The sequence below is a fragment of the Pavona decussata genome, unplaced genomic scaffold (assembly GCF_977016875.1).
Source record: "Pavona decussata unplaced genomic scaffold, jaPavDecu1.1 SCAFFOLD_129, whole genome shotgun sequence".
NCBI lineage: Eukaryota > Metazoa > Cnidaria > Anthozoa > Scleractinia > Agariciidae > Pavona > Pavona decussata.
Window position 1 is genome coordinate 135001 of NW_028145543.1, and position 24430 is coordinate 159430.

General features: G+C 38.1%; 2 protein-coding genes across 4 annotated transcripts in view; one reads left to right on the plus strand and one right to left on the minus strand.

Moving 5' to 3' along the window:
• The window catches only part of LOC146468756 (sorting nexin-14-like), a 28766-nt gene extending 24196 nt beyond the window's left edge, over positions 1 to 4570 (minus strand). For both annotated transcript variants that reach the window (XM_085124170.1, XM_085124169.1), the window contains exons 1-6: positions 4400 to 4570; positions 3413 to 3481; positions 2843 to 2894; positions 2391 to 2473; positions 1513 to 1540; positions 572 to 622 (exon numbers count right to left, since the gene is read on the minus strand). In XM_085124170.1, coding sequence (XP_084980296.1) covers positions 572 to 622; positions 1513 to 1540; positions 2391 to 2473; positions 2843 to 2894; positions 3413 to 3481; positions 4400 to 4494 — 378 coding nt within the window. In that variant the 5' untranslated portion in view covers positions 4495 to 4570. The remainder of the gene's footprint in view (positions 1 to 571; positions 623 to 1512; positions 1541 to 2390; positions 2474 to 2842; positions 2895 to 3412; positions 3482 to 4399) is intronic.
• A 91-nt stretch (positions 4571 to 4661) lies between these two features.
• LOC146468757 (uncharacterized) lies at positions 4662 to 23872 on the plus strand. 2 transcript variants are annotated; one of them, XM_085124172.1, is made up of 19 exons: positions 4662 to 4694; positions 4940 to 5003; positions 7509 to 7555; positions 7992 to 8039; positions 8915 to 9193; positions 10691 to 10816; positions 11308 to 11416; positions 12082 to 12158; positions 12870 to 12985; positions 14404 to 14542; positions 16389 to 16489; positions 17685 to 17773; positions 18444 to 18480; positions 19059 to 19093; positions 19869 to 19951; positions 20592 to 20673; positions 21158 to 21201; positions 22352 to 22461; positions 23460 to 23872. In XM_085124172.1, exons 1-19 carry the CDS (start codon positions 4677 to 4679, stop codon positions 23551 to 23553), a joined length of 1698 nt encoding a protein of 565 aa, XP_084980298.1. In that variant the 5' UTR covers positions 4662 to 4676; the 3' UTR covers positions 23554 to 23872. The 2 variants fall into 2 exon arrangements, with proteins under 2 accessions (XP_084980298.1, XP_084980297.1); XM_085124171.1 differs by having other exon boundaries at positions 10691 to 10811; positions 11303 to 11416.
• The last annotated feature ends 558 nt before the right edge of the window (positions 23873 to 24430 follow it).

Below are 24430 nucleotides of genomic sequence, written 5' to 3' on the forward strand. Positions count from 1 at the left end.
ACCATTTGTTACAAAATAGTGATACTGAACAACGTTTTTAACTATGTTTAAAACTACATGTAATCTGCTCCAATTTTATCTGTCTAAATGAGAAACCTACAGTCCTCTGTTCTATTAATTGTAGTTGTTTTTGTCTATTATGTACTTGTGTATTTTGCCTATCGTGTAATTTTAGTTTATCTTACATGTACCTTCAGGAAGTTAGGTCACAATAATTGGTATGAAAGGTCTGTTCCTTTCTCCTGCCACATCTTCCCCCACATCCCCCACTTATTTTTGATTTATTTGCTAATAGTTAATATATGTTTAAATTTGTTATTAACTCTTATTATCATTGTAATAATTATTGTTATGGCGAATGCATTAAACTAATAAAACTAAACTAAACTAAACCCAGAATAAAAGGCTGGGCTGATGATCAGACCAGATTAGTATGTGACTGTAACATCCTGACAAAAAAATTAAAGCATTTACTAATGATAACATAGTTTACTCTTAATACTTTTATCTTAACATTTTCTGATGTTGTATGATTGAATTATTCCTTAGTTAATGATAATTTATCTCACACCTCTTGTAATGCAGAGTCTACTGATTCCGGGATAAGGATATCTTCCCATGGCTAAAAGAAATGTAGACATCAGTTACAGGTACACTGTATCAAATAAAGATCAATACAGTGGCAGGTCTAAGGGTGGGGCCAGGGAGCTCTTAATTACAGTAAGGACCAAAAGTTTTGAAACTCTGAAACTGTACCAAACAGGGCCCCAACCATTACTGGTTCAGACACTAACATGTACTTTACAGTCAAGCAACCACCTATTTAGCTGGGAACAAGAGCACAATGGCTCTTCTGGTAAAGGTGGTTCATTTGAAGGCAGTTTGTTAAAAAATAATTTTATTCTCCAATTTATTTATCTGCATGCATTCCCTTCAATTCAATCTAAATGACTCTTACATGGTCCTTCTCAGGACACCCAGCCCTTCAATCTAGATGAACTGATCATCCACAGGATACCCAACCCTTTAGGCAAAGATTGAGTCATCAAATTAAAAATTAACAATAATTGTTAATTATTAACTTGATTACTCAAAGAGCATGTGTATGAGATGATATATAGCCAACAAGGCACATAGCGCCGAGTTGGCTGTAATCATCTCACATTCAATAAGCGTAAGTGGAATAATAAATTGTTTTTTAAAAACAATCACAAAATATTGTTAAATCTTGCCGATTTCGCTAATTGCGAGAACAACCAGAAGACAATTTAATGGCCACTTTTCCTCATGCATGGCATAATGGCTCATATACCATGGCTGCTTGGCCAATCAAATCTGTAGAATTGCATTATACAATAATGGTCCAGTTTTTAATAATGATCAATATTGCCTGGCAATAAATCTCATCTCATTATATGAAGGTGAATGTTACATGTATGGAGCTAACAATAAAATTGTTACCCAGTTTTTGTCACTGTTCTGGTGAAATTACAAAAATCTCTCCTGACTTACCTTTAACTTTGCTCGTGAAATTTCTGGTCTGGTTGTTGAGCAAAAGAAAAAATATATCACTATTCATTTTTTTTTTTTCATTAAATAAATATTTTTTCTATTATATATAGCATTTTATTAAGGTAGTAAAAGTGCCGGGGCTGTAGCCAGCATGAGGCAAGACAAAGCACTTGGCCTGTCAAAGTTTCTCCCACAATTCAAAAAAATATATTATTGTTAATTGAGAAATAATTCCCAAATAGCATTTACAAAAACAAATTTAGGGAAAAATTCAAATGATTCAGGAGGGCAAATTGTTTAAAAATAAATGTGTGTCAAGTACAAAAATTCTCCAAATGTGGAATGTGGGAACATTTATAAACAAGTGCAAGAAGGTGGAAGGCATGCATGACCCCCACTCCTCCATGTTGGCCACTTTTCCCTCCATCTCGTAACCAATTTCGCTTAGTGCGTACATTTATGCCAAGCTTACTTAATTGCAGGATTTGATACTGCTTGTTTAAGCATATTTTGAACCACATCTGAATAGCCTCCTCCATCACACCACTGGGCTGTAGCAGGAAGGAAGTGTGATACTTGGTGCAAGAAAGATTTCAAAACAGCACTTGCCCTACCTCTTCTGAAAGTCTGGCTACAGCTCGGAGTACATCGAGTTTAATCCTGCTTCTAACAGTCATGAATGTGATGGCAGTTAATATTTATCCTGTTATAGCCTGCCTTGATTTGAGGTCCCACCCTGCATCCTAACAAATCTACTTACATGTATGGGAGTTCTAACTTCTACAGTTATTACTTCTCTTACTTCAGTACATATGTTTTCAATCACAAATATTGCAGTGATGAATTTATCAATTAAACAGTTCTTCTCAATAACTTACCTATGACGCTGACATTTATTATTTCCACAAATAGTGCATATCCCTGATACAGCTGTCTGCTGCTGTACATATTCATCATAACCCTGACAAGAAACATAATAATTATTATAATACATGTACATCATGTAGATAATACTTTTTTCCTGGAAAAAATTTGTTCAAAATGACAAACATGGTGTCCTGTTATGATAAACTGAGAACTCACTTCATAGCCACCAGGTTAATGTAAAGAACATACAGTGTATTATGGCCATTTTGTTTTTCCAAATTGACACATCAAATCCATCCTCATCAATCCAACCACCCTAAATTCACCACAGTCAATCTTCTTAACCAGTGTGTACATGCACAGGTTACAAATATAAAATTTAGGTGGTCCACAACAGTCAACACAAGAACTCCTACTTGTAGATGCAATATTCAAACTCCATTCCACGGTCTTAGCACTTTACCTTTTTCCGTGAGCCCCAATGTAATAGAAAAGAAGGTAACACTGGAGAAAAGCTAAAAAAAAAATACAACTTTCATGTATCACCGCAGAAATGGATAAATAGATCACACTCTGTATACATAGCTCTGCACTAATTTAAAAAAAAAAAAAAAAAAGAAGAAGAAGAAACCTCTCTTACATTTGAAGTGCAACAAAGAATTGAAGGGCTGGAGGCCTACAGTGTACATGTATGTAGAATTTTATCAAAGATACAACCAAACTCCAGGGAAGTAATGGGACTGAGCTTCTCTAATGAACTTTGGATATAACATTATTATGATGCCCTCATCTTTGGTGTGTGGACTGCAAGTACACTTCATTTGATAACTTGGGTCCATTTTGTCCCTGCAGTTTGGTTGTACTTCAGATAAAAACCAAACATCAAATGAACCTAAAATTTGACAATTTGGCCACTTAATTGACCCCAGCTCCTCTGAATTTCAAATTATGTCAACTGTTCACTCTTGGAATAATACACATAGAAGAAGAATACACAGTTACTGCTTACCATAAAAGAGCTACAAAGACATACCTGAACACAACAAAGCCCACTGCAACTCCAAAGGCAAAAACCCATGTCCCAATGAGTAATGGAGGACAACTAAAGCGGACAGCAATGAAAATCACAAAGAAATACATGTATGTACTGTATGTTGAAATCATAACTAAGAAACAGGTAAAATATGAAAACTACTGGGTCACCAGTATTCAATGTATTTCACTCTCATTTAATAAAGTTAATATTGTTAATTTTGTTTGTTTGTTTGTTTGTTTGTTTGTTAGAAATTAACCCATCACCAGAGCAACATTCCAATGAGTAGAAATTTTAAAAATAGGGTCCTATAGCTACTGGAGATCAGAAAGTATTCCAAGAAATTCAGCAACTATAGTGAAGATTACCTTCTATGCCACAAAATTACCACCAAAAGTACCCAATTGACCGGAAAATTCATCGAGAGCAAGATGACCATCTCACTGTCCCATAATGGAACTACTCATGTAAACAAATGGAGTTTTGTTCCTGACACTAGACTCATCCCAGATCAAAGATTATCTCTACTCTCATCTAAACAGGCCCGAAGACAACAGACATGGGACATTTTTTTTAGTTTTAATGATCCAGGAAATTGTGCCTGAAATATAAAGATCAATGCAAAAGAATGTCATGAGCATTGAAAATCAAGATTGTTATCAGTCATACTTGTGATAACGTGCTCCTTCAAAATGGGTGTCCCTCTATAAAAGAGGAGGGGGGGGGGGGGGGGTTGCGAAATGTAATATGCCTAAATCAGCCGGCCAGCTGGAATAACAACACATATTAATTAATTGTAAAGGTATTGCCCCTTTAGATTCGATTGTTGAAAATGAAATGGCACTTAAACGAGACTAAAAAATCTCTGAAGCAAATTGTGTAGGTCAATTCTAAGCTTTTAAGTTACATGTAAAATTTAAAGTCAAATCAAAGTTCAACTCGAGTTTTACGCGTGAATCATGATCAAGCTGTATATTTTCGGCATACCTGTAAAACTGAAAGGTGAAAATAAACACAAAAACCGCTCCTGAGGCAAGCACAGGTCTAATGCTGTCAAAATCACGTCGCTCGAATCCGTTCATTCCTCTAGAATGTCACGTACCCTTGTCAAACAGAGGTGTCTATTATAGCAAGGTCGCAGTTCATTTTTCCTCTTCTCTAATTACATCATGTAGTTCGCCACGAACCGTAACAATTTGAGACACTACGTTACGCTTACATGATCTGGATAGTCCCAGTCTCCCAGAAAAGGAAAAAAATCAAGATGGCGGACGGGCCTGGGGTGCGTTTGCTTTTGAATTCAATTTACGCCAAGAAGTGTGTGAACTTGGTGTCAAAATAATCAGCTTAAAACTAAGCTAAGCCTAACCAAAGTCTTACGCAACTTACATTACCCGCAACGAAATGCTGATATAAAAATTAGCTTTTTCCATTGCAGATTTCCAGGGTTTCACGTGGGTTTTTTTCCGTACATGTAACTTGATTCCTACATGACACCGAATAGCTAATCATAATTTTCTGTTCTAGACTTCAAGGAGGTCAAGAAAACGGAAGAGGACAAGTGAAGAAGATAGTGGACCTCCTATTCCTGGTAAAGAATTGAAATGAAATCACCACTTTGTTATTAAATGCTTTAATTTTTATGTACATGTACAACCAGTAATTTAACTTTGGATGATAGTTCTTTGTGTTTCATAAAATGAATTGGTAACATTGTCTAAGTGTATACAAAGAGTTGAAGGAATACAAGGTCTACAAAAAAAAGCAGCTAGTATGAAGAGTATGACAGAACTCGATCAACAAGATCTCACACGTGCAAAAGCATCTTACTGGCATGCACCGTGTGCAGAATGAGCTTCAAAGTCTATGGCAATGTATTTGTATACCACACATATCACATAGTCTCATGGTGGCTTGCAATATAATTCTTCTGTGGGTTGAGATCAGACGTCAGCATGTAAAGGCGCCACTGGCAGCTGCCATCAGTCCATTAGCCCAAGAGAGCTTGCTAGCAGGCTATCAGTCCCTATGTTGATGTCACCCACACACCCAACCCATACATGTATGTGCACGCAAAAGACAGATGAAATCAGAGATAGAGATGGACCACCACACTGGGGACTACATCCCTTACTCTTGTTGGACTGAAAAGTGAGTGGGTTCTTTGACATCCCACAATTAGGAACAAGTGTCGTGAGATGGGTCACCGACAGTTTATTGTTCTTATCCAAGAAGATCAGAAAGGCTAACCATTTGCAGATGTCGTCACAAAGGCACCACTTTCTCCTCACTTGTTTAAAGACCCTGATTGTTGGTTAGGCCAGGGTTTGAATCAGTGCGACCTCCCACCCGGTAGTCCAGTGTTCTCCCTACTGAGCTGACCGGTTGCTCAGGTTACGTTTCAGTATATAATCTCACCTGCAGGTTCTTTTCAGGTCTGGAGTTTGGAGATTTTTATCTCCAAGTCAGTGTGGAAACATAACATTTTGTATTCTTTAATTAATGCTGTTTTGAGTACACTAAGTTTGGCAGTTGCATCATGGATATTTTGGCATGCATACAAAACATACGTGAACGATACTCTCAGGTGCAGGTGCCATGCTAAAAAGATTTGACTGGGAGGAAGAAATCAGACGAGTTTAATGGCAGCAAGACTAGATTTAATTTAGCAACCTAAAGCTAAACTGAAGAAGATTAGACTGAAAGAAAGGAATGTAAAAAGCATTGAGACTTCATTATGATTAAAATGCATTTTTTAAGAACCTATATTATTATTATTATTATTATTATTATTATTATTATTATTATTACTATTACTATTACTATTACTATTATTATTATTATTATTATTATTATTATTATTATTATTATTATTATTATTATCATTATTAAAGTTAATAACGGACGTTTCGGCGTCATTGTGACACCATTCTCAAGGCAAAGTGGATAAATTAATGCGAAGATTTGATTTCTATACTTTACAGTCTCTACAAATCTTCGCATTAATTTATCCACTTTGCCTTGAGAATGGGGTCACGATGACGCCGAAACGTTGGCTATTAACTTTAATTTTCGCTTGCTTATGTTTCAAGAAATCATTATTATCATTATTATTATTATTATTATTATTATCATCATTATTATTATTATTATTATTATTATTATTATTATTATTATCTAAAAAATTATTTATTATTTTTTCAACAAGCTGGCCAAAAAATCAAAAAATCAGAGTTATGTAGAACTAAAATATTAAATAAATGTAAACTGCCATCACAAACTTTTTTGTTCTTTAATATGAAATTTTTACACTCTATTGTTAGTATGCTGTTTGGCCTGTGTGTCTGTGTGCATGTGTGGGTGAAAGGGAGGGGCTTGATATAGGTTTTTGCATTGTGCATTTTTATTTATTACTTTTATTTTATATTGTGAGTATTGTAATAAAAGTAATTGTTAGTAGTATTCAGTATTGTAAATATTGTGTCGTGTAAGGCAAATAAAAAATAATTATTATTTTATTATTGTTAATAAAATTGTTATTGTTGTAATATTATTGTTATAGTTATTGTTTAAATACTAAAAAGTAATCACAGGGCTGTCAACCTCACACATCTTCAATTATGGAGAATATGACTTGCCCAGCCAGCAATAACAAAGCACCTTACGGAGGCGTTGCATCAAGGCCAAATTCACGGGTTCAGTTGGGGGGGGGGGGGTTCTTAAACAGTACCAGCTTGTCAGAAAGTCGAGTCTACGACAAATAGCAAACTTCCTAAATTATCAGGGGGGTTACAGACATAAATCTGGAGACCAGAAGATACGGTTCACAATCTGGAGATTACAGACATAAATCTGGAGACTGGGAGATACAGTTCAAAATCTGGAGACTCCCGGGTTATCCGGGAGAATTGACATCTCTGAATCACTAAGCAGAGGCTTCATTAAGGGCCTGGCAGTAGACTTCATATCTCTGCATTTAACATCTCAATCCAGCCCAGCTCAGGTGCACTAACCTCTTGCCCAACTGTTCAAAATCTTAACGAAATTCCTGCAGTAAGACCAGACTAGATAGTTTTCTTTAATTATCTTTTAAAAGAGCTGGTGGAGACCATGAAAAAGAAGAACAAGGGAAAGGGAAAGAAGGTAATAACACTGTAATGTAAAAAATTTAATTGTTCATGATATTGTGGCTTATAATTTTTTTTAAGGTTACTGCGTGCACATGATGTATCAATGCCGTGTTGTCTCTTTTGTTAACATTGTGTACTTTTAGATTTAATTTCCCCCTCCCCCACCCCCCTCCTCGCTCTCCCCACAAGGAAGGGATTGTTTCTAAGATCCTCCTACAGTGTATCTCTCTGTAAATTTCCATTTAAGAACTTGGAGTCAAAATAATCAGCTTAAAACTAAACCAAGCTTAACCAAAGTCTTATGCAACTTACATCACCCATAATGAAATGCTGATGTAAAAAAGGAGATTTTTCCATAATTTGTAGATTTGCAGGGTTTTGCATGGGTTTTTGTGTAACTTGTTTCCTACATGACACCAAATAACTTAAATCATGATTTTCTGTTCTAGACTTCAAAGAAGTCAAGAAAAAAGAAGAACAAGGAAAAGGAATTGAAGGTAATAACACTGAAATGTACAAAATTTAATTGTTCATGATATAGCGGCTTATAACTTTTTTTAAGGTTACTGCACGTGATGTACATGTATCAATGCCATGTTGTCTCTTCTGTTAACATTATGTGCTGAGTTTTAGAAAATAATTCCCCCCCCCCCCTCCCCACAAGGAAGGGATTTTTTTCTAAGATCTTCCTACCCTTTTGAAAACAGGGTAAATGTTTTGTCTTTCCAATCCCTTCCATAGGGAGGTATACTGTAGAAATTTCTAAAATCACACATTATGTGTGAGGAGGGGGAGGGGGTGAGTTCCTTTATCTTCCCTTGAAGTGGGCAGCTAAGTGACGCAGTATCTGCTGGCTCTTGTATTGACCTGTCAAATGTCTTGTTTACCGGCATCTATGATATGTCACTGGAAAAGGTGGTCAACTTAAAGGGCAGATGGTTGCTGCAATCTTGTACAATACTGTTGGGAAACATTTTGTCCACCCACAGATTTCACCATTACATTCATGCATCAACAAAAATTATTAATTCAGCCTTCCCTCCCTTATCAGACAGTGTTGTTCTACTGCTGAAAAAAGGCTGGGTAACAGTCTGATCTTCAAAGCACATCAAGGGGAGGGGGAAGGGGAGAGAGAATTAGCTCCACTACTTTCCAGTCAGTGTTTTCTTCAAGTATGATGGAGAATTTTACACATCCAATAAATTCACATTAGTTTTTTCTTATTTCCCAACTACAGCTGCAGTAGTTTGTCCGAGATAATTTGTAGATATTTGATATCATGATCCAAATTAATTAAGAGAGTAGGTCACAAACTTTGAAGGAATTTAAAACTGACATTGCTTGTTTCAAATTAAAATATTTTTTATCACAGCCAAAGGCCATCCCTCGCTCAGTGCACCTATTCCGACCTGGGAAAGGACAAGGTACATGTACCATCTCTCCGTTAAAGATATCAAACATTCAAGATCTTATTTTGTATGCATCGCTGCGTCAAACGGAGAGTCACCTATCAACTCCCAAGTGGTGCCCGTACATCCACAAAGCAGGCAGTATCCAGAGGGTTGTCATTGTTCTTGTTAGCGGTGTTGGAGCCATAGAATATGCAAAAAATCAAGATTGCTTTTCCCAGTCTAGCGACATTTTTGAAGATGTAAGTCTATAACAAAAAAAATATGGGTCAGTGAATGAAGGCTTTCTTCTCAATGACTACATTTGTGTAAATTGTCCTCTAAAAAATAATCATCCCTCAAGGAATTACCTAAAATACCACTGCTCTCCCTGGGTCAATAAGTATGCTTTTAACTCTTTCATCTCCAACAGTGAGCATTTTCTCATCACAATAATCACAGCTTGGTCAAACATGCAGACCATGGAGTTATAGTGATAAAGGAAATGATCACCACACATGAAAATATCAATGCTTTCATGTTCAAACATACAGATATTCTCCCACATAGTACAATAAAAAAATGTGTGAACAACAGAGAAGAGATGTGTGTTAAGGTGGCCGAACACAGTTTGCGCGTGCTTGACAGGTTCATTCCTTTAATGATGATAGTAAGCGTGCGCTAGGGTTGTGGTAAGCAAACTATGGCGTCGATAAAGTGATCCCTTAATTTAATATCAAATGGATCACAAAGTTGAGTTTTGCTCTTAAAATAATCCAGTGTCGTTTGTGAACCCTTTTTCTTTCATCACTGAACAAAGAAAGCAATTTCGCGAAGAGCTAACCCTTTTTGCACGCTTTTAATCTTTGCTGTGAAAACCCAATAAAATGCCACGTGTGCGCATTTGACCAAAAATTGTGACTGGTTGTTTTAATGGAAATGAACTGTTTTTTAAGGAACCACTCATTAGAATTTCGTGAAATTTAACAAAACAGTAGTTCTCTAAAAGCGTAAATTACCTGCAAACAAAAATCCAAATCCGACAGAGGGTATCTTTACAAAACATTATAGTGCAAAACGGATATTTACAGAAGATCCCTCTGTTAAAGTTACATGAAAGCAGTGTCATTACATGTATGTCAGTATTTTGTGAGTTTTTCTGGAGACAAAAAATGGAAAAAAATCTAACAAGTGCATTTTCTAAAAATTAAGGAAAACTATTGTTTGCAGACGGTCAATAGCTCGCTGCGAGTTTTAAAATTCATTTCTTTTTAGTTGATCTTGCACCACGCTAATTTCGGGTACCCAGAAGAACGTAGTTTCCAAATAATGCATACTGACACCTGTTTACTAGAAAACTGTGTTCGGCCACCTTAATGTTGGTACTTTAGGGGATTAACGGACAATTTGCTTGTCATGAACAATTCTAATTTCCAATTAATCACATGCACTATCTTAATCTAACACAAGGGCATTATAAGAAAAAAGAAATTATTTCTCAAGATAAAATGTTTTGATGTTCAAATAAATTATGCCAACTAGTACCATACAATGTGTGAAGAGCAATGAGGAGAATATGAATTTTGATCATTGGGGTTGAAGTTTCAAAAACCCTATGAATATTAAATTCAAAAGAATCTAGATATTAAAATTAGGAACTCAATAAATACACCTATACACTGTGCAGTAAGTCAAAATTTCCATTATTTCTTGACACATTCTGTTACATTAAACCAGTTCTGAATCCTTTTCCTTTGCAGTGTGTTGAAACAAAAGCCTCAGGGCCAGATTTTTGTGTAAAGCTGCCTCATGAAAGTTTATTATCTGTCAACCTTTCCCAAAACGAGTTAAAGCGGAGAAGAGAAGAGCAACTGTGTAATGGTAACAGTAATCATATATTGGCTGCTTTCTTTAAAATATTTTCACTGATGCCCGTAATATTTTGGAATTATATGATAGGTGTATTTTTTCAGTGAGTAACACAGGCATGTACTCAGTGAAAAGGTCTTCAGATTACAAGTTTGAATGATTTGTACATCCAAAGTAGTAATCTGAGGTCATTATACATACATGTATAGGTTCAACTCTTCCCATTCGGAGGACTCAGATTTACTTTTTCCAAGTATGCCTTAGCCTCCTATGCAGACACTCTTTGATCTCGTCAGGCATGTGAATGCGTGACGAGCCCAAAGAGTGTCTGCATAGGAAGCTAAAAGTAAGTATGCCTGTGTCACTAACTCAAAACAATATATCCATCATTATTTTATTCACCAGACTTAAAACATGGCATCACATTTCTTTCAATGGAATGTCTTTTGATTTGACACCAAAAACACAACATTTTCAGCTTTTGTTCTTTCTCCTTCCTGAAGGCAATATTCGACTTGGTAGAGAGGATTACATTCTGAGCATTGATGAGATGTGGGAGAATGACTATCCAGTCCCTGGGCATGTCAGTTATGACGCTAATAAATCGAAGGATAGTGGTATGAAAATATGACAATAAACTGAATCTCAGGCTGTACCTGAGTTGCCTTGAGCCTCCTTTTCAAAGGAAGGCTACCTTCGATTTGAAAATGAATTTCAGTTGATGTAAAGCAAAACTAATGTTCATGTGGAAGCCTTTGATCCTAATGTCTCTGCTTGAAACAAAAAAATGTTTAAGAGGGTTAGTTTCTAAAGAAACTCTGGTGCTGCGTTGGTGGGGTCAGTAAAAACTTCATCAGAGCTTTCTGACGAAGGGCTAACGCTTGAAACGTCAGCACTCGAATGTTCTTTGCGGTGGCCAATTTACCTTTGGCTATCAACTCTTTGAAACAGACTCCTCATTCAGAAGAGAATGATTATAAGAAAGTTATTTCTCACTACAGTTGTATTTCAGAATATGTTTTTGATAATTTAAAGCCACTGTCTTGGACTGGGAAAATGGAGGAGAAATGGGGTATACAAGAAGTGGGGGTTTTACCAATCCAAGACGGTGACTAAACGCACACTAATAATTCTGTGGTATTTCGCAAATGGTCCTGCGTAGTAGTCAGCTAAGTTTGCATGTAACTTCTTCGCTGAGGAATATTTGCAGGATAATAGTTTGTAAGATTGTCTATTGTAAACAAGTGTAGTTAATTTCGCATTCCTGTTTTCTTGTTTGTAGGTTTTCTTTCAACCAAAGCCAATAACGGATCAACAAACTCGACTGAGTCGCCGATGTATGCTATTGATTGTGAGATGGTATGTTAACAAAACAACATCAACACAAGAACAGCTTGTCACATAATGAACCGCTCACATTAGGCAGCTGGAAATAGTAGTCTACTTGCGACTATGTAACTTGGCCTGGGAACTGGATGAAACTTTCACATACAGTAATAAATCGTCTGTCATAGTCGGAAAAATGCATTACAGTCGTACTTATTCAAGTTTTTTTTTTCTGTGTTATTGTTGGTAAAATTGACCAATCAAAAAGCTCAATTTAACAAACCCTCTGCTGTGTTCCAACATCGTTCACACGCGAGCCGAAAACATGACATGCTTTCGATCGGAATTCGTTATACTGTTTAGTCTTTCAACAGTTCTGTCCATGTGTAATGTTATTGATCTAAAATGTTAATCTTTGTCAATTGTTTACGTGTGGGCAGCCAAAAAAAAAGGAGATTTTGAAATTGGGATTTTCGAAATTGATCACGTGTTAACATCGAAACAAGTCACCTGCAATTGTTTCCCAATATTTTCAATCATTAAAAACGAAACAGTGTTTTTAATAATTAAAACTAAGAAAACATGAGGACGAGGCCGTAATGACTAGATCAGTGTTCAGGTTTTATTGATGCCTTTTGTTTGTTTGTTTGTTTGTTTGTTGTTGTTGTTGTTGTTGTTGTTTTTCTTATGTTGCAGTTGTTTTCGTTTTGTTTTGTTTATCTTGTGTTTTGTTTTTTCTTTTAGTGCCAGACGACAGAGGGAATGGAACTCACAAGAATATCATTGGTTGATGAATCACTCAACGTGGTTTACGACACACTTGTTCAACCTTCCAACCCAATCATTGACTACAAAACAGAGTAAGGTAGCACAAGATAGCCTATCACCAGCGAAAAAAGGATCGTAAAATACCAAAATAATGCCCCTTGAGCCTTGCGGACTTAGCGGCCTAGTTTTGTTAGTGAACTGAAGTGAAACATCTGAATATCACATACATGTACTCGTAGAATATTGAAATGAAAGGGAAATATCATATGTTTGAAGTGCAGGTTAAAGGATCAGTAGTAGAAGACAGACCATCGCAGTTGCAGCTGTAGGTACGCAACTTTAGTAGATGCGAAAATGACACTTACTAAAAATCAGGCAGCGGAATCGCTTCTATCGGGTACATGTATATGAGAGACCAGTCTTGATAAAATTGCGCCAGATTTGAAAGTAGACGCACAGTTTATACGTAAGATCTTTACAACTAATTTATAAAAGAACTGCTTCGGCGTGGCATTCTTTTTCTTGTCCGTTTTGTTACGTTTCGGTTTCGTTCGTGTTAGTTCGTTAGTTTTAATTTTCCAAATATTGAAATGAATTTGATTTATTATGACGTTTTAAAGCTTAATTAAAAACCAGTAGATGAAAACGGTATTTCGATCACTGCTATAGCTCGGTTCGAAACGGCATTCATTTTATTTTTATTTTTTTTTTTATTGCGGTTATAAGCCCCCTCGGATATATAAGCCCATCTAAAAGCCCTTACGAAGTTGTATACGCCCAGGGCTTATAAGCGGCAGTTAACAGTAGTTACTTTCAGGGGAGCGTTGTTAATCCATAGTTTCCAGGTGCTGGCTGTTTGGTGTTGCAATCAGTTTTTATAACATAGCGCGCATGCTTCCTAATCTAATTGCTATTGGCGTCATCATGGTACATTTCTTAACATACGCACGGCCGTGCATCCATCCGATGACGTGTGCAAGTCAGATGGGGGGGAATGCGCGCGCTATGTTATAAAAAACTTTTTACAGAGACAACACCATAAAAAATGTATTTTTATAAGAGCTTCTCGAAGTTTAATGAAACCTTAAGATTAAACCGATACGAGAAACCACTTTCACCTTTTTTTTGACAGAGAATCAGTTTGTAATTAATAGGAACAAAACCTGGAGTGTTTTCCAGAAATCATTTACTTTTTTTTCACTGTGTTATAAAAGAATTGGTTCATGCTTTAAGCTGTGCGTTTATCGAGTTATGGATGCACTTGGGAAGTTTGGAGAGCACTCAAGAAGCAAGAGTCTACGCCTCGAGCAACTCTTACGCTCCTCTCGTGCTCTCCAAACTTCCCGCGTGCATCCATAACTCGATATATGCACGCTAAGCATGGACCAATTCTTAATTCGAGAGCATGGAGAGCTCAGACAGCCAAACCTCAAACCTCGTCAGTACCAAGAGGGTTCACTTCTTTTTTTTTTTTCAAAAGACTGTGCTTACATATATATTATTTCTTCAGATTTAGTGGAATTACATCCAAGATGCTTGAGAATGTGACGACTACATTAGCTGATGTCCAGAAACGTCTAATTGATCTCCTACCCCCAGATGCTATTTTACTTGGCCATTCCTTGGAAAATGATCTGCGAGCCCTTAAGGTGGGTTACATTAAGGGCGCGCTTTTTAGGCTGTTTACAGTCCCATATTTTCTTTGTGACCGTTGAGATCTCAGTTACGCTTCTATCTAACGGCTGCCTTCTTAAGGACGGTGCCTGATTTTGTTTTAGCGCGTACGTTCTGCGTATCTCGCTTACTAAAACAGGGACATTTTTGCCCCTTTTAAAACTATGGTGAGAAAGCAGAACTTAGCAGGTGCTCTTGGTATCCAAAAAGAAAATTGGGGGTAACCATGCATTTTTCACAGATACAGTAATAAAACTTCAATATGGAAAAAAAAACGTCATACATTGCTTTGTATTTTACTGCTTTTTAGAATAATTGTTGCTTAGTTATCTCTCAAAGTTGCCCCGCTACCCCCAAGTTTCTTTCAGGATTCCAGTAGCCCTTGCTAAGATCTGTTTTTCCCGCATAGCCATAAACTGGGCAAAAATACTTCTGCATTAGGAGGCACCGTCCTTGACAAGGGTCCCCTCTGTAGTTTTGGCACTCAAGGTTGATCTGCCCAGCTTGCGCCGGCTGGTAGAAACTAAGATGGCGGTAATGGCGATCACATGGAAAGGTAACAGACTGTAAACAGTCTACGCTTTTGGGACCATTCCGGATATTTCGAAAAACACTGAAAAACATAGTTTTGTTCCCATTGCCAAACGTGAGAAAATAGCGTTTGCGCCAAAGTAAGTTGAAGCCGCTTTTCAATCGTTTTTATTTCTTAAGACACATTTTAAGAACGTTTTCTGTCCGCACGTTGGCGTTTCGTTATCCACACGTAAAAGATTCAAAACGATCCAGGAAACGCTACTGTCTAGTGACTTCTTCCGAGTTTCTTAAAATTTCCACTTTTTGTTTTTTTTTTTTGTTGTTGTTGTTGTTTTTTTTTTTTGTTTGTTTGTTTTTTTGAAAATATTCCTTTTTTGTGGTTTTAAAGAAAACGGATGGCCTAACAAAAATCAAAAAGAACAAAAATCCAGCCCTGTCTCTAATTATACTTCACCACTAAATTTTGGATAGTACAGTACTTACCTCCTCCAGACCTCTATTTTCATTGGTACCCTAGTACTGTAGCTCCCATGGTTTTCTGCGGGAGATTCATTGTTCCCAACCAATGACCTATTGTTTCGTTCTCTAATCACAAACCTCGTCTGGATAGCTACTGTCTTTCTCTAAATTTTCTTGGGTTCGGAGTGGTTTAATTTGATCACTGACGTGATGGTAGTGTCCTGCCGGCGAAAATGCCTTGTAGATAGTACTCGTCGGCGAAAATTCGTCCTATCTATTTTTCCAAGTCATTAACAAACAGGTTGTTTTCATAGCCTTTCCATCCTGTATGTTGTTCGTTCGTCTTTTTCGTTTCAACTTTTTAAATTGGTGAGCTGTAAATTCCGCCACCTAGCCTACGTGACAGGCGCTAGAAAGGGGAAGGGGAAAGAGGAATAGGACGCGCGCGCGACACGCGAGGGGAGCGCGTGTCACTCATTCGCCACATTGGACCAAGGATACACGTGTGTGAAAGAATGTTGTACCGCTATCTCATGTTTTATTGTAAGTTTAAGCAATACTCTTTCCACGAAAGGAATTTATTCAGAGTATACTGATGGATTGAGGTCCGTCAGAGTTGCAAATATCTGGATTATGTTCTCTAAAACGCACCAGTAATTTGCTTAAGTTAAAGGTTTTATCCCTGAATTCTTTGTTATTTCAGTGAAAAGGTCGAAGAGAGCTTAAGCACGGACGTTTGTGAACCGTTAGTTTGATTATCACAGTGCTTACATAGCTTTACCATTTTTAATGCTCTAAATTGTTTTTGTTGTTGTTGTTGTTTTTTAGCTGCATCATGTAAGAGTGATTGACACATCTGTCATGTACAGCACCCCTAGAGGGGCTTTCTTTAAACCCTCCTTACGTAGTCTTGCTAAGCAACATTTAAAGTGAGTTTTTGGTAGATATTTTTTACTTACATTACATCTTTTATCCGCTAATATTCGATGCCTTCCTTGCGACAAGAATATTTAATGGTACGAGTCAAGCATTCAGTCATGGGGGTCTTAAATTTACGCTATGTGAATAAAATGCTAGTGTGTGACAGTTGAAAGGAAGATCGTCGTTTTGGTATTGTTTATTTTTCAATTCTTGTAAACAGTGAGAACTTAGTAAAGTTTAACAAATTCGTGTTTTGCCACTCTCTGTTGATGAACTGAAGGTTAATCGATTGACTTGTCCATTTATATTTGCTGCATGGAAAAACTTAGTAAACAACAAATCCAGGATCCTTTATGAGTCAACGACAGCGCACGACAGTTACAACCTGTCCTGCTCCGAGGTTGGTCAGTAACGAAAGACCCCAACTATATTGTTTTCCTTGTGTTTCTTTAATGTATATTAATTAACAATTATTCACCGATTCACCGAAGTGGAGGTGAATAATGGTGGATATTTACCACGCCGTTTCGCGGCTCGGTAAATATCTACCACTTTCACCGAGACTGAGGTGAATAATTGTTTTAGGGAAGTGGTCAAAACTACTATACTCGAACAGGACCCACCGAACCCAAAAATAGATGGTGGTCTCTGCCTGCACCCCACCCTCCCCCCCCCCCCTTCCTCAACCTCAAAAGATGGTGTCATAGCCACCCCTCTGTCCAGCAGCAAAAAATGACAAACAATGAGGTTCAAACCTCATTTTTCTTGTCTATCTAGCAATGCTGACTCTTGCTACCTGGATATTTCTGTCAACTCAAATTTTAAAGCCAATAAAATTTTGTCGGCAATGTTCACGAGATAGGTGGTGTCTTTGATAACCCCCCTACTCCAGACAAGGTGGGTCCTCTTTGAACAAACTTGTTATGACCAGTTCCCTTAGACTTAGTATATACCACACAAGAACCAAAAAGTTATTTCTGGCAATATGCCGAAAAATGGACGGAAATTAAACTCTTGGCGCGCGATTTTGTCTCTTCGGTTGCTCGGAGGAGAATAGTACTTGCTAATCACTTCCGAGCTAGCCAATCAGCGCGCACGACAAGCACTCAGTGTTCACCTGTGTGGTATATACTAAATATAATTACTGGCTTGTCTTGGCAACAGATATTAGAAGAGGATTATACAATATTTTTTTCTTTACAGAAAGAAGATTCAAAATGGAGCGGATGGTCATTGCTCAATCGAAGATGCCAATGCTTGTATGGAGTTAGTTCAGCTCAAAATTCAAAATGGTAAACTTCCAAGTCAGTTTAATTTACTTTCATTCAGTGATCACATGCCCAGCAAGGATACGCCATATAACGCATTGTTATGACAGTCGACGTTACAGCTGTAGATCACGCTAATTTACACCAAGTCGCGCCTAAGCTTACTATGTAATGTTTAAAACACGAGAAGCAGTGTTTTATCGGGATTTAAAACCACGCGGCGCAGCCGAGTGGTTTTAGACCCGATAAAACACGTGCTGCGAGTTTTTTGAACGGCTTCAGAAACATTCCTGGAAAAGCGTGTGGCAAGAGAGTTCATAACAATGATGCTTTTGTGAACGTTGGAAATTAGCATAAACATTGAACACCGCATACTAATAAGGGGGAGGTTTTGTCGGGTTTTTAAACCACTGCACGTGATGTTTTATCGACCATTTGATAGGTCAATGGTCTTATGAATTATTAATGAGTTTTTGAAGTGTAGGTCACGCTCTTTTAAGGGATTCTTGGTGAACTACACCAATTCCCACTGAGGAAACACATGTTAACTTTTCTACGATTTCACTTTTATTTATTCAAACCTTACAGTCATTTGTTGATTCGTTTTTCTTCGTTTGTCTTTCTTTTCCTTATAATTTGCATTTTTCCTGGCTTAATTATTTATCCCTTGTTGAATTGTTCATTGCGTTTGCAGGTCCAAACTTTGGGAAACATCCAGCAGACAAGGAAGGGTATGCATCTTATAGATCTTAAACCGAGTAACTTCTGTCGAGTCCTGCATGGCAAGCCGGTATTTAATGCTGTTTTTCCTTCATTTAAGATCCCTTGTGTGTCCTGTGCCTGGATCGAAAGCACCAATCACTTTTTACAATCTTGACAGCCAATAACATCGCAGCTTAACTGACAAACCACCGATAACATCTCGACTTCGTTGACCAACCAGGTCAACATCCAGAGACATATATACCATCTACTGACGTTCCACAATTCACTTGACTCTGAAGATGACTTCCGCTCAGGTTGTCGAAACGTCAGTCAATCTCACCTCAAACAGTCCTTCTCAGAACTACACTTACCCGAGTGATCATAATTTACGTACTTAAGACGAGACGCCTGAGTTCAAACCATTTCCATCATGGTTGTTTGTGTCACACCGTTAACCAGTCATGATTTTGATTGGAAGTGGATTTTGACTAAATAATCAGTAATCAGTTTACAGTTTAACATGCATGGAGACGTCAATCTAGAACGGCAGACGCGTAATTGTATAAAGCTGGGAACGTCATTTTCTTTTTTTCTTGTGAAACAGGTTATTCGAGAGGACTGCACGTAGTGGAAAAATAGGTAACTAATTTCTTCCTGGTTTGTTAAATGAATTTTGTGCTGGAAACTGGTTAACTTGTGATAAAGTGGAACCTCGACTTAAAGAACCTCTACATAAGGAAGTCCTCGGTATAACGAACGATATTCTCCAGCCCGGCCTTTTGAGATGTATGGAACAGAACCTCAACATAACGAACCAATTTTTCTAGTTCCTCGGCACTTCGTTAAATCGAGCTTCCACTGTAGAAGCTATCCAAAGCCAAGCCCGTAACCTGGTGAACCTTTTGTATCCTCGCTTGGACAATCTTAGGTGATTGAGCTCTGAGTCAGATGATCTTCGGTGATAGTGCCTAGCTTTTTGTGTCTGCTCCCCAGTCCATCGCAGCATGCTTAGCCCTACTATTTTGTAGGGTTTACCGAATGGTTCAATGGCACCCATTTTAGTGCCTTCTGGTAAAGAGACAGGATCGAGCAAAGCTTCGTGTCCAATACAGCGGATTTCAACTGAGTTTCGTAAAACGAAAACCAAAGTCTTCATCCAACCCAACAAGAGCAAGTAGCACAGTGAACCCAACCAGAGGTCGAAGCTAATAAATTTAAGCCACACCAAACGAGTTATTTTGACAATGAAAACAAACGTTTAGTTTAGTTTAGTTTAGTTTAGTTCAGTTCAGTTCAGTTCAGTTCAGTTCAGTTCAAATCAGTTCAGTTCAGTTCAGTTCAGTTTAGTTTAGTTTAGTTTAGTCAGTTTTAATAGAGGGATACGTTATGATTTTTTATTTAATTCCTCCTGTAGCATCAATGTTGGACTATCCAGGAGTGCTAAGAAAATTTTGCAGAGGTACAACGCATGCTATCTCTTGCACTTCAGATGAAGAGGTACACATCCATCCCTGATTTTCCTGATATATATTACTCCACTATGATTTTTGTGCTTGTCTTAGGAAACACTTACCTTTTGTCTGTGTTCCCACGGCTGTTCAGTTCAAGTTCTACAGCGTATAAAACAAAGGGTTTTTTAGTTAATTTCTCAATTAAATCATCAGAGGAATTTTTTTCCCGCGCTGGGTTATGATTAATGTCTTTCAACCGATCAGAGAGCGCGTAGTATCTCTTTTATTTTACTTTGAAAACGCGCCCGCTCAATTCATGCTTCTTTGAGAGTGCATAGCGGATAGAGCCTATCTCCATAGTCTTTTTTTCCTCTCCTTTTTCATTTCTTCTCTCTTTAACTTCATTCTGAACCTTCTCATGGCTATGAAATCCGTGATTCTGGGTTGGCTGTTTCACGAATAGCGCTCAACGACCACCTTTTCAAAAATTCCGGTAGGCACGTAAAAAGACAAACTCATTGTCCTCTCCAAAACTCTTTTTGACCAACACATATTCGTTATTTCTTTGCTTCCCTACAGATGATTCCGTCCGGGAGTTGAAAGACCAGGCCGGTTGTCTGTGATAACGGGCTTTATCGTACAAATTATATTGTAGTATTAATGAACAAGCTTCTTATTTTTCGTAGATGGTATCTCATGCAGTAAAGTTAATGCAGACGTCCGATATACTATGGGCCCATCTACACGAACCTGAAATGTTCCTTAAAGGTCAGCCATTTTTTTTGTCTTCGTTTGTTTGTGCCCTGATCTGAATAAAAACCCTGGGAAAATTCTCTCGATACAGTAGCGTTCGACTGGTTGTTAGAGACAAGGAAATAAAGATGTGTACTCCTTTATTCTGCGAAGCAAGCGTTTTCGTTGGAGTGTTGTCAGTTTTTCGCTTTTGACCGCGCGGGTATTGCGACCAGAGCCCTTCCTCCGTTTCTTTCGCTCTCGTCCCAATTCCCGCGCGGTCAAACAGCGCAAAACGTACAAAACCCCACGGAAACGCTTGCTGGCTTGTACTCTTTGTATGCGACGAACGCCCAAAATAATTCTGTTGTCTTGGAGTTACGATAAACAAGTCTTGTTTCTTTATTTTATAAATAAATGTGCATACTACGTATACCTAATAAAGATTGTGACAAATTTCTGCCTCAATGCGTTTCGTTTAGTTCCATTATCTGATTCATTGTATAATTTTTCTTTACAGAGGGCCAGTCTAATATTGAGGAAAAACAAGAGCGTACATGGAAGGTACTTTTAATTAGTCTATCTACTGAGAGGCTATCGGCCGTTATAGATCACACCTAAATTTCCTCCGAGTCTAACTGTCACCTCACGTAGTTTAAATTGACCACGTGACGTGACAGTGCTCATCCCGGACAGACACTATCAGCGCATACTGTCCTTCCGGCAAAAATGCCCGGATGGGTGGTACTATCCGCGTAAAAACCCTGAAAATATTCTTTCAATTCATCATCAAAGAGGTTGCTTTTATTGTTCATCCTTACGTCTATCAAATAATTGCATGTTAGCTTTCGCTAATTACTCGCACAGGAAGGGGAGCCGTGCTTACACTACTGCGCTAGTTGCTTATTTGAAAGCATCTGTCGTGTCTCCTTGTACAGCTGCCGCAGGAAGAGTGTCCCACATTGGCACAGTTCTTACGAAAAAAGAATGCTTGTAAGCGTTCACAGACCCACCTATCTGCCTATACTTGCGCTCGTGCTCCCTAGTTCTGCAGTAGCCCCTCGCGAGTTTCTGAGCACCAGGCCCAATCTTGTAGAACATCTCTAAGTCCCTTTGGTCACGTCGCCTTAGTCCCTTACGTTGCCTTTTTCATTTCAACCTTTCGCCTTAATGCTGAAAATTCGTTTAGTGACTTTTGTGCGGGACCATCAGTCTGATAGTTGTCCTCGAAGCTCCCCTTCGCTGGCTAATATTTGTGTTAAGAACATCAAATTCTTGCGGTAACTAACAGCCGATAGTCCCAAGACAGAAACACTCTATTGTTTTTATTTTTGCCACTACGTTTTCTTTCGCACAAAAGCGCGCTGAAATTTCAAAAAAATATGAACCAGAGAAACGAACCTGATAAGCACCTAATTGCTTTTATTTTTCACCCTTCAATCTTGTTCCGAACAAAAGTCACTGGAATTGGCTTTTAGAATTTCCCCACTAATTTGACTTTTAGGTGAAGGGTTGAGATAAAAAAGGTAGAGCAATTTTTTTGGGATGAATTGGTGAGGTAAATGTGAGGAGTTTTCGCCGGTCGGGCCGCCAGATAACGTCTCTCCCCGGATGACGTCACGTGATCAGTTTAAACCAATGAGACTCGAAACAGTCGGGCTGTTGTTGATGATTGTTGATCAAACCATAAGCCTCCGGTGTTTGTTTTTAATAGGATGTTCTTCAATCTGTGGACTCTAGAATCAAACAAATTCACGAGGCGATGCCAAGTGACAGTTTATTACTCATTGTACTCGGGTGCGGTGACTTGTCTCCCGTGAAAAGGCAAGTAGTATTATGTTGTAGCTCATTGTTGATAACCGGAAGAGAGAGTGGGAAGTGCATATAGATCCCAGAGTCGCTGAATAAAACGATGTCGCTAGGTACAACGCGCAAAATTACTGGATATTGTTAGGTTCCGTGGAGGCGTTTTAGCTAAACTACAATCGTGGACAAAACTGTGAAGAAACTTTGAGTCGATCTCCAAATTCGACCGCTACAATGATACCTCAACAACGCAGCCCCTCCCCCTCATCAATGTTGCTCTGCCGCTGAAAAAAAGGCTGTGACATCGCCCGGCCTTCAAAGCAACATTGAGTTAGAGGAAGGGGGAATGAAGGTTTGCTTCTCTCCAGGCAGTGTTTCTGTAAGGTAGATTGAAATATATGAGCAAAATTTGTAGTTTTCTTAACGAGTTTTGTCCACGATTGTAGTCACCAGTACTTCTTAATAGTACATCACTAATTCAATACCCAGAAAGTTTGAAAACCATATGTACGATGAATCGCACACTGAAGGGCTCAATTGTTTCTGCCCCTGATCAAGCGGGCTTTGGAACGTAGATTGACTGGGAGGTTGAACACGATATTTATAAATGATTCATTGCTCTGTATCGAAGAACTAGAGGAAGACTCTGCTGGATTATAAAGGGGTTGTAGTTTTGCACAAAGTTTGCACTTGCCCATCAATGAGGCCCACAGATTTCTCCAAAGAGGTATAATATATTTTTATTACAGACATTTGTTATTTGAAAGCTTTGTGACACATGTTACTTTGAATTGATTTGCATTTGCTTCAATATAAAATGGAGGTACTTCAAGAATTATTAACGGTTTGAAAAGCTATTTAAAACACTCGGAAATATACGAAGACGGTTTGAAAATCTCGGCTGTGCCTCATTTTTACAACCCCTATTTCGGTGTTTTGAAATGGATGAAACACTTTCCTGAATAATTCATCATTCTCACTTTGCCTCGTGTTTGACATGTTATTTATACCATCAGATTGCAGAGGCAGATGAAGTCACATAAAGCAGAATTAAAGGAAGCTGTGAAGACTGCCAAGAAGGGCGTTTGCTTCATGAAAATCAAATCGTAGCTGTAACTCGAGACATTCAATCGGATGAAATGGAAAGCGTCGGCAAGATGCACGGAGTAAAGCTACACAAAGGAGACTAAGGCCGACATCATTCAAGTATTGACAAAACATTTTCCAAAGAACGAAAATTTTAAAATTTATGACCTGCCTACTTGTAAAAAAAATGGAAAAATAAATAGAATCAGACGAGTGCTGCCCAGTAGCTTTATTTAATTTAAGCGGCTATCACGAAGTTAGAACCAACTTGCAAAACATATGAAGAGATAACGGTATCAACTGAATTATTAGATAGATTATAGCGTCGAGCGACTGGTTTGGATGCGTCTTTGTCATTTCTTTTAATGTCTAGCTGGCGTTCACGGAAAAGGTCATATCTTTTTGCATAAAGTGCATGTTTAACAATTATTCCACGAGCGCCCGTTGGATATTAACCTCCTGAGTAATACGTTCTTTGGCTCGTCACGTCACCCACTCCTCCCCACGAACGAGGATTCTACGGATTTGTTTGGCTTAGCGGTCACGGTATATCAGACGTTATACCATGCGTCCCCGACAAATAGCGACCATTAAATTGTCTTCTGGTTGTTCTTGTAAAGCGAAGTCAGCAATATCTATCAATATTTCTTCACCTTTTTTTTTTTTTTATTTTTTTTTTAATAAAACAGTTATTCCACTGCCCAGCTGGGGGCCAGAGGTTAATTTTTTTTCGTTTGAAGGAAGGAAATTACGCGGCGAAGCCGCTACAGCGAGGCGCGCCTTCTATTTTGGTTTTCCGGGGATAATTTATTTTCATCAACGGGCCGCTGGAGCCAGGGTATTACGTTGGATATAAGAGACGATTATAGCCACATTGGCGCTACACGCTTCGTTGCTTATA